This window comes from Carlito syrichta, unplaced genomic scaffold, assembly GCF_000164805.1.
Source record: "Carlito syrichta isolate Samal-C Ts95f unplaced genomic scaffold, Tarsius_syrichta-2.0.1 Scaffold302106, whole genome shotgun sequence".
NCBI lineage: Eukaryota > Metazoa > Chordata > Mammalia > Primates > Tarsiidae > Carlito > Carlito syrichta.
Genome location: NW_007246202.1, coordinates 83,423 through 94,258, shown reverse-complemented (window position 1 = coordinate 94,258; position 10,836 = coordinate 83,423). Strand labels below are relative to the sequence as shown.

General features: G+C 38.2%; 1 protein-coding gene across 6 annotated transcripts in view; it reads left to right on the top strand.

Annotated features, from left to right (window-relative positions):
• Positions 1 to 10,836, top strand: part of SORBS2 (sorbin and SH3 domain containing 2) — a 218,987-nt gene that overhangs the window by 168,363 nt on the left and 39,788 nt on the right. For 3 of the 6 annotated variants that reach the window (XM_021711373.1, XM_021711374.1, XM_008056096.1), the window contains 2 exons: positions 7,450 to 7,499; positions 10,074 to 10,258. In XM_021711373.1, coding sequence (XP_021567048.1) covers positions 7,450 to 7,499; positions 10,074 to 10,258 — 235 coding nt within the window. Of the gene's footprint in view, positions 1 to 132; positions 217 to 2,537; positions 2,595 to 7,449; positions 7,500 to 10,073; positions 10,259 to 10,836 lie in introns of all 6 variants that reach the window. The other 3 variants (XM_021711372.1, XM_021711375.1, XM_021711376.1) reach the window with 2 other exon arrangements.

Genomic DNA, 10,836 nt, shown 5'->3' with positions numbered 1-10,836 from the left:
GCCGCCTCGGCGCCCCCCCGTCGCGCGGGCCGGTGGGCGCGAGCGGGCCACGCGTGGTGCGAGCGCGCGCGTCTTGATCCACACCGCGGCTCAGCGTGCGTTTTCCTTCCTTTTCCTTCACGTCTGCTCCAGACTGATGGCATAACTCCAGATGACATAGAGTTAGAAAATGAGCCCTGGTATAAATTCTTTTCAGAACTGGAGTTTGGACGCCCGGTAAGTGAGGCTGGACTGTTCATCTGAGAGAAACAGGAGAAAGTCGTTTGGTTGACAGAGCACCGCTCTCGGGGGACGGGGTGTCATCGGGGAGCCAAAGCTGAGCGCCTTGTGTGCACACATGCCTGGCACAGCTGAGTCCACGCTCCCCTCGGTGCCACTTATGCGGCTAAACGTGCTCAGGCACCTCCGGTACGGTTTTATTAAATCGAGCATTTGGATCGTTTCCTACTTAGTTAACTGGAAATTCAAAAGGTCGAGATCGTTTCTGTCCCGGAATATTCAGACGGTGCCACCGCTTTAGAGATTATATTTGTTTACAGTCCGTTTGGTCCAGTTCAAACCCAAAAGCGTTAGTGACAATAAATACGATTACTATAGCTCCTGTTTGCGGAGGCGTCATTAAGCGCTTGGAGAGTGCTGGACCCTGTACTCATCCTCGCCATGAGTCCTCCCGATGCCCCCTTCATAAGAAGAAATCGAGGGCTACAGGCCTAAGTAATTTTCCCGAAACAGTAAATGGCAGAGTCAGAAGTTAAACCCAGGACCGTTGAAGGGAGGGAAAAAAAATCTCTGTGCAGTTTATCACTAGAAGATGCTGCCAGCAGGTTCACACTGTAAAGCAGTCATTCTTAACAATGCGGACACATTCTGAGAAATGTGTTGTCAGGCAATTTCATCACTGTGTTAACATCAAGGAGTGTCCTTACACACACCCAGACGGGGTAGCCTCCCACACCCAGGCTGTGTGGTCCAGCCTGTGGCGCCTAGGCTGCAAACCTGTTCAGCATGTGACTGTACCGAATGCTGTGGGTAATTGTGCCATGGTGATAAGGATTTGTGTATCTAAATAGAGCCGGGCTCGGCGGCTCAGCCTGTCATCCCGCGCCTTTGGGAGGCTGAGGTGAGTGGATTGCCTGAGCCCGCGGGTTCGAGACCCGCCTGGGCAGCGAGACCTCATCTCTACAATAAATCCAAAAAAAAAATCAGCTGGGCGTGGTAGCGCATGCCTGTAATTCCAGCTACTCGGAAGGCTGAGGCGGAAGGATCGCCGGAGCCCAGAGGCTGCGGTGGCCGGGAGCGGCCACTGCACTCCAGTCTGGGCGACAGAGTGAGACTCCAACTCAAAAAAAAAAAAAAATTAGGAAAGGTTCTGTAAAAATACAGAGTATAATCTTATGGGACCATCATCCTATATGGGGTCCGAAATTAACTGAGGCATCGTTATGTAGCACGTGACTGCACCTCGTTTCCCCTTAGAGATACATGGAAAGAAAAAATTAGGAAACCCTGTGGTCCTGTATTTCCAGACTTTCAAGTAAAAGCCACCACCATGTCTCTAATAACCAAATTCCCACCCGACGAAGTCCCCCCAAGGTGGGCTCCTATGGTTTAGTGTGTTTAGGGTAAAGAGTCAACTCAAGCTTCAAATAACTTCCTTGGTTAATTCAACCTTTATTTAGGAACTGTATCTACCAACAGCAACACATTTACTGTGTGTCAGTTACATAGATTTTTAGACTTTTAAATAACATACCAGTTATACCGCTCAGCAATTTTTACTAGAAATCAGAATACAATTTTTTTTACCATATCATATGCTGAATTACATACTGCATATTGATCATATATGTTTACTGATTGGTAATGATAGTCTCTTTTGTTCATTAAACTGCAAAGGAGACTTGGTTCGAACCATTATGTTTTATTGAACTGAATCAAAAGTGACTGTAAATGAATATAAACCAAACAATTTTTCCTAGAATTTCTGTTACCTATTAGGAGGAGTGTTTTCTCTCACTTTTTTCTCTTTTGTATCTTAGTATTACTATAAATACATTTTATTTCAAAAGAAAAGCCTCCTCTAGCTTTATGTTATATGTATCATTATCATTGGATAGACAGTTTATAGGGACTATACCAATTTCCATACTGAGCCCAAATTATCAGCATTTTCTGTAATCGTTTCAGCCACACTTGGAAACTCACCAGCATGCTATCCACTTGCTCCTTGAATGTTTCTTTGATATACTTTGCATTTCTCTGTGGCCAGAGATTAGGAGTGCTAATTTTAATTTGTTGACGTGAGTTTCTAGATATACAAATTAAACACTAGCAATTTTGCCCAGTACTTCAGAATATTTGCAGTCATTGCACTCTTCTTCCCAGGCTGCCCCATTTTGCTCACTCTGTGTGTACCTGATGCTGTCAGCACTCAATTTCTAACTGTTGTCACCTTTTCCACATGGTCATTCCTTGCTGCCATTGATTCTCCTCCATTCCATCTCTACATTCTGCTTATGTGGGGCCTCTACACCCAGCCTCCTAAAAAGGCTCTGGACTATGTTCAAGATCATTCTTCTGGTGTTTCCAATGAGGTAAAAACAAGTTATTCTGTCTTTTCAGATTTTCCTTAGAGGCTGTGACTGATTCTGAACATCTGTTTTACAACTCACTGCAGTGTCTAAACTATGTTTGAAAAATCTATCTTTTTATCATTGCGTTGTATCCAATACTGTCGCCTAGACATTAATTATATCAAAGTTGTTGACTGTTCCTGAACTCTAGGTGGAGAAGCATTCCAACCACATCATCAGTCAAACTATTCAGTGCAATTCTGGTATTCAGCAGAGTGAAAATCAAAAGTATTAGTCTTAATACATAGATTCACTACCTATTTTTATTAGACTGAGTAAAATACTATTACAAGACTTCTTGGAGCCATTTTATCATCATGCATAGAGGTGTGGATTAAGAGTTTAAATTCTTGGGTAACCAAGTGTCTATGTCCCATATATTTCCAAAATTTATTTTTAATCTTTCATTTTCCTAAAAACTTACAACTTGTAAATTTTATCATCAGTCAAGAAGAGGCAGACTGAGCAACATAGCAAGACCCATCTCTACAATTTTTTTTTTTTTTTTGTAATTAGGCAGAAGTGGTAGCATATGTCTGTAGTCCCAGCTTCTCAGGAGGCTGAAGTGGGAGAATCGCTTGAGCCCAGGAGTTTGAGGCTGTAGTGAGCTATGATTGCACCACTGCACTCCAGCCTGGGTGACAGAGCAAGACCCTGTCTCTAAAAAAGAAGTAAATAAAATAAATATAGCTGACAAATACCTGGAAGTTGTGTGTCACAACTTCCCAGTTCCACATCCTTGGCCAACATTACTAATCCTTCTTGGTTAGTAACTGTACCAACCACTGTAACCCAGGCAGCTAAGATGACAAACCAACACTGGCATATGACATGAAATGCACTTGCAACCTCTAATTTAAGAGTTTATAACAATCACTAGGTGAAAAATGTATGCCAATGTGCATTTTTTATTTGAATCAGGAAAAGAGAGTATGAAATAGGCAAAAACGACCCAGACTCAACAGCTTTTTACCCTGCTCTCTACCAAGAAGGCAAAATTATTTTGAAAAACAGATAAAGGACTCAGAAGACACAAGCAAACATGGCACTGCTTTGCTGACCATCAGCTATATAAAAGCCTCTCTGTGGGAACTCTTAAAAGTAGCATGAGAACGAAGCAAATAAACTTTTCTCACAGTAGTTGATCTGTGTTCTTAAGTGAATACAATGATACTTAATAAATATCTTATTTTCATTAAAAAAAAGTCTTAATTAAATACGTGCAACTAGAAAGCAAAACTAGAACACTTATGCTGTAGGAGGTACCACTGGAGTTGCAGGCATAGAGTCACAGGAAGACATAGCCAAATTTAGAGCTTTGATTTCCAGTTCCAAGTTATTTCCCCTGTGGTAAGCATCAGAGCCGTGTGTTAAAATAGAGAATGATCCAAATATTTATATATTAAGTAAAAAGTAAAATAATCAAGAACATTCTTAGTTTTTACATTCAGTCTTTTCTAAAGGCTTATGTTTTGTAGATTGGCAGTCAGGCATATAATCTGAAGAAAAGAAAAGAAAACAAGCAATTCTATTCTGTATTTTATGTTACCTTCATATCTGAAGACAGAGTATCAGTCAGACACAGTGGCTCATGCCTGTAATCCCAGCACTTTTGGAGGCCAAGGCAGGTTGCTTGAGCCCAGGAGTTCAAGACCAGCCGAGGCAACATAGCAAAACCTCATCTCACCAAAAAATTAGCCAGCAGTTGTGGAACTAGTTGGGATTGCCTGAGCCCAGGAGCTCAAGGCTAGAGTGAGCCCTGATCATGCCACTGCACTCCAGCCTTGCTGACAGAGTGAGACCCCAACTCAAAAAAGAAATGGAAAGAAAAGTATGATTTTGACAAATGAACAACCCAAGAATTTATTCTGGAATTCAATGTGGTCAGATACTTTTCTCAGATCTTTTGGTTAGGAATTTCTAGGATGCTTTTAAGGTCGTTGTTTATTGAGAATGGAAATGAAATTCAGAGAGCATCGTGTCCAACTCACTCATTTTCAGTTAAGAGAAGTAGAGTGCAACAATTTTAAGAAGTTCAAAATCACATGGTAAGAGGGTAACAAAAAAGTTTTTTAAACCACAGATCTCTCTTCCTTTACTGAGGTGCTGTTTTCTTTATTTCCAAGAGATGTGTTTAGACTTCCAATCTTTCAGAGACAGATTATTTACTTAATATTATTTCTTGTTTACTATTTAATTTTTGATATTATTTTCAATTAACATTACACAATAATTATTGGGCATAAAATAGTAGAAATTCTATGTATTCTATAATGTTATGGCAGGCCCCCAAAAAATCAAATAAAACACTTTGCTGGTAAACTATTTGCCATTATCTCTTTGGGACTGAGAGAGGATGTTGTATGACTCTAATAGCATGTTAACTGTGTTATTAATTTTACATCATGGTTTTCCAAGAGTATAAGAAAACATTCTTTCATAAGGTTTCTGAATTTTGTCTTTAATAACCTTTCGTAAAACATTTCTGGTAAAATTTGTAATTGATTAGACATTATTTTAGCTACCATTTATTAAGTGTCTCATATGTGCCATGAATAACATACTTTTTCAATTATAACTGAAAAATTGACACTAATGAAGACCAATGAGGGACTTTTAAAAAAAGTTTAATCACATGATTACCTAATAGAAAGAATGATTCAGTGTTCGTACTTCATTAAAAATGACCTTCTAGGTGTGTTAAAATAATGGTAATATGTAAATACTCAGTATATCATAACAGGTAAAATGAGTTACCTCTTTTCTGGAGACAATTTCCAACTCAGAATGAATGTTTTTCTTATAATTATTGTACAAGTATTATTCTTAGCCATCAATCTAGACTTTTTTAATGCTATCTTATAATCTAATATTGAACTTTCTCTGAGTATACATAAAATCACAAAATTGGTTTTAGTTAATTTTACATATGGAAACCAGCACAAGGAATAATGATTGTAGTTTCTTAGCATAACTCTAAAACACAATTATGTATCAGTTCTCACCCCATGTTTTATTTCATATTACAGCAATGTTTAGGCTCATCATAAGCTGGATATTCACATTTTCTGATCACTGTAAGGGTGTTCTAAGAATGTTCTGAATTCAACACATTTTGGTGATTGTGTGTTTGGGTGTCCCATGAAAGCCATAATCCACAGAGACAGCAGTGTCTGAGGCTCTTCTGCAAACATGTTAAATTAGTATTTCCAAATTGTAATATAACTGCTTTTTTTATTTGTTTGCTTTCTTTCTTACTTAGTATTTATCATTTTTACCTTTCCAGTGTCTGATTCAGAGTTCAACAAATTAAAATAATCATATAAACTTATCAGACTTATGAACAGAGTTTTTTTTCTAATATTATATCTTTTGAGAACCTAAGAATCTAAATATTTTCTAGGAACTAAAAATATTAGATTGTGTTTTTTCTGTTTAAAAGGAGGGTGGGGAACATTCTTGAGCAAAGAGATGTTTTTGTTTGTTTCCGGACAAGACTTATTTTCATTCAATAAGATAGAATTAAATTAAAACACTAATTATTAGAAGCAGTTTTAGAGTTACACATAAAGGAGCTTGTCAGACTGATCTACATAAAGAATTGTAGTTATATACTAGCGTTTTAGTTGGTTAACTGATGCTAATTTACAAATTAATAGAAAATGAAGTTATAGAAATTGTTTGTAAAGTGAGGCTTAACTTCCACTACATAGATCTTTAATACTCTGTGTTTCTATGTGATAGCAACTTAAGATAAAATTTGCCAGCTCTCACTTTTCTGACTGACATTTTTAAACCTTCATATGGACGAACATTAAAAATGTTCAATTCTTCACCAAACCAAAGTTTATCTGTGATGATGAGTTGATAAGCAAACGTGACCAAAGCCAAAACTATAATACTTGATATACATTTCCCTACCCTTTCTAGACTTCATACAACTACTTTCATCTTACAGTGTCATCTCAAATATTTGGTAACTCCGTACTGATCCTTTTTTGCATTTTAGATATTTCAGCAGTGATTCCAGTAGATGGCCACAGAAAATGAAAAATTCATATCTATTACGTTTTCTTAGTATCAATTTCAGTGTACCATTCAGAATAAAGGAAAATGTTCAAAGTTCACTTTTTTTAAAGTTATATCTTGATTCATTCTATCCCTTATTTTAACTAGCCCTGAACTTATATTATCAGAAGGATATAAATCTGTACCTGATTTAATTACCAGGTGCTTTAGTTTATTCAAGTCAAAGTCTATGGGTTTTATTAAAGTGTCATGTCTATGTTGACAGATGAAAAATATCTCAAGTTCTGTTTCTATTTTATGTCCTAAAGGTAACACTTGGTAGCCACAAAACTGTCAAGGTTTTTGTTTTATAAGGATTGAATAATGACCGTGAATTTTTTTTAATATCAAATCATTTCTTTATGTACGAAATTTCTATTTACAGTCAATAGGCAAGATTCTGGAATTAATGTTGTAGAATAACTTTAGCTCTTGTTTCCTAAGTATTTCCTTAGTATTCCTAAGGAAATGTTATTGATTTTTTTGTCCCCATGCCATGCTGGGTTGTGGATAATTTGAGTTACACAGAGTGATGCAATGCCATATATCAAAAGATAAAGTGCTTAGCAACAAAGTAGAGTCAAGTTGCATGATTTCTCTTGGGGCAGACATTTTATAATCAAAGTATATGGCGTTTTCCATCTCAGTTTGTATAATATTCTTTTGATGGATGCCTAATTTAATGTTGACAGGTGGATGAAATGTTGCCATGGTAAAAATGCTCATAGAACTCATTCTGTCTTAACAGGCCTCCTTGTATCAGTCCTCTATAGACAGGAGCTTGGAAAGACCCGCTAGGTAAGTCTCTCATCACAAGGTACACACAGAATATTCTATGCCAGTGTTTCCCCTTCCAAGAGCAATATTATTCAGTGAAATTATAACGAGGATTATGTATCATTCATTTTTATTTTAAGCACCATACCTTATGAAGTTGTTTTTATTTTGTTTTTGTATCCTTTTTTATGATCATTTCAATACTTTATTTTTAAAATGAGTGACATAATTCTGGATTCCTTCGCAGATTGAGAATTTCTTCCTTTCCCTGACTCTGATATATCCAATTTTCTTCTCTTTAGATGAGAATTATAAATAATTAACTTTCAGTATTCTCAGGTAACCCTTATGATAACATGTTTGTAAAAAAATGGTAGATTAAAAAGTGTAATGCATATTGGCTAATTATACTCTGACCACACAAATTAAACATGCTTTTACTACTAATAAATGAGGGTTTACTATATACCAGGTATGCTAAACACATAAACATATTCAATCCTAAGACAATACTGTGGGCTAAATGCTATTGTTCCCACTTGATCTCTGAGAAAAGTGACACTTAGCCTTGTAACTCACCAAGTTTAACAGTTGGCAAAGAGAGAGACAAAATTAAATTAAACGAAGATAGCTTGTAGCTATTAGGCATCACTGCCCTCACAGAGTATGCTCGAGGTAAGTTCTGTTAGTAAGCTTTAAATAGCACATTTACTTTAAATTATTATAAAATTCAGATATGTCCAATAGCAATATTGAATAATACAAACTCCCAGCCATAGTGTATCATCAGCAACAAACATTTACATGGTAGCATCAATTTACCCTTCTATAGATTTCTATCAACATAAATAGAAAACTTTGTGAGTTGAGTCCTTCATAAATTGGGTTTATCAGTGCCATACACCTATATAATAGCACTTGAAAAAAGAGCTCCCAAAACCCTCCTTTTAAAACTTTATCTATATATCACCTAAAATCTTTGAAATATTAGAAATTTTAGTGTTTTAATCTGATATACGGGTTGCTGTTAGAATTTTAATCTGACCTAAGGATTACTGGAACCCTCACATGACAGGATGGTCACAGCAAAGTCTAGGAGCTGGGCATCCTCTGCAGAAGAGCACAAAATCTGAGGTCTGATCCTACTTCTGTGCTGCCAGATATGTTTGTTCAGAGTCCTCGTTTGTGAAATGTTGATAACTGCATACCTCATAGGTTTGCTGCGGTGGGCTAAACGAGACAGAAGCGTAACTATGCCCTTAGCGTCCTGCTGAGTCCAGAAGGAGCAGGGATTGTTGCTGTGGCTGCTGTCACTGCTGTCTGTGTAATCTCATCCAGCGATTGACAGGTGGCACGCCGGGTGATGTGTCCCTCCATCATTAATGCTTGTCTTAAGTGATACTGCACTCAAAACTCCCTGCCATTCTAGAATGTCAAAACCATGTTGTGCAACTGGGAGAAAGAAATCTTTAAGACTGTGTTTGCTGATCAGATTACTGGTCCTTCATTATTTAAATAGAAAATGTTGAATTCCAGAGTAAGGTCCTCCAAGCTAAGATGATTGGAAAAGCCGCAGGCAACCCTTGAGGCGAGGGAAATTGGTCTCACCGGACATCTTCCTTTGTTCCAGTTCTTTCCTCCATATTGGCACCACTCCCCTCCTCCACATATATTTCTTTCTAGAGAAAAGATACATGATACCAATCAAAACCCTGAACTCTCAGTCACAACATATTACACCATAGGATAATTTTGACTTTAAAAGATTAATAAAAGCTTATGTTGACACAAAAACCTGCACATGAATGTTTATAGCAGCTTTATTCATAATTATCAGAACTTGGAAGCAGCCAACATGTCAGTAGGTGAATTGATCAACTGTGGTACATCCATAAAATAGAATATTACTCAGTCATTAAAAAAAAAATGAGTTATCAAATGACAAAAAGACATGGAGGAACCTTAAAAGAATGTTGCTAAGTGAAAAAGCCCACCTGAGAAGCTACATTCTGTATGATATCGACTATAAGATCCCGGGAAAGACAGAACTGTGGAGACTGTGCACAGACCCGTGACTGCCGGGGGCCAGGGGGGAGAAGGTGGGGGAGAGAAAGGTAGAGCACAGCGATTTTTTATGGCAGTAAAATGATTTTATCAGCATGATGCATTCATGACAGACGCGTCATTATGCATTTTTCGAAACCCACAGAAGTTTAACACAAAGCCCGAACCCTAATGTGGACTGTGGACCTGGGGTGATGATGCGTCAAGGTGGGTTGATGAGTTGTGACCACGGACCACACGCATAGAAGTAAATGTCAGGGGACACTGTGGCCAAAAGGAAACGGAGTGTAAAGGACCTCTCTACACGTTCCAATCTGTTTCTCTGGAAGCCTAAGACGGCTCTAAAAACATAAAACCTATAATTTTTTTAAAGGATGAATCTAAAGAAATAGTGTTTCGTGTCAAGGAATGAGTTCCTCAGGGTGTGGCTTTGCGTTGGGGGTGTAGGAGTAGCACTGTCATCCCCAGCACATGCTGGTGCACATGTTAACCTCTGGCATGAGTCAAACAGCTGCCAACTCCTTCTTTCAGCTCTGCAAGCTTGGCCAGCGACTTCAGGAAACGGAGGAAGAGCGAGCCCGCCGTGGGTCCGCCACGGGGCCTGGGGGATCAAAGCGCAAGCAGGAGCAGTCCCAGCCGAGGGGACCTCCCAGGATCAAGCACCCTTACAAAGGCTTTCATTAGTTCTTCTCCCTCTTCCCCATCGAGAGCAAAAGGTGAGCAGTAATAAATGGACACACACACAAATAAGTAGCTTAAGTTTTCCCCCAGAGTTTCGTGTGAGAGCCACCCAGCAACAGTGGTGTATGCTAGTTTTCACCTACAGTGTCTAAAGTAAAATCCAGCATAGGACAATGGCTTTCTTCCTACCCAGACTACTGCAAACTGGCAAGTCACTCGGGTTGCTTAAGGGGCTCAGAGTAGCATCTGTTAATGCTTTCCACCCCCCCCCAAATAGATCATTTAGGTAATTTTTAAAGCCAATTCGAAGTATCAAATAATTTATTGTCAGGTGACTAACAGATGACATTTATAAACATTTACACATAATCAAAATTTTCAAATGTTATTGTAACTAGAAAATTAATCTCATTTATGGATAGAAATTACAAAAAAGTGGCAGAGGAAGTTGTTGCCTAAAACATACATTGGTTTTCAGGATTTTTGAAAATTTATTTAATCCTAAATTTAAAAAATTTCTGGCTGGGCTCGGGAGGCCAAGGTGAGTGAATTGCCTGAGCCTGCGGGTTCGAGACCCGCCTGGGCAACTTGGCAAAACCTCATCTCTACAATA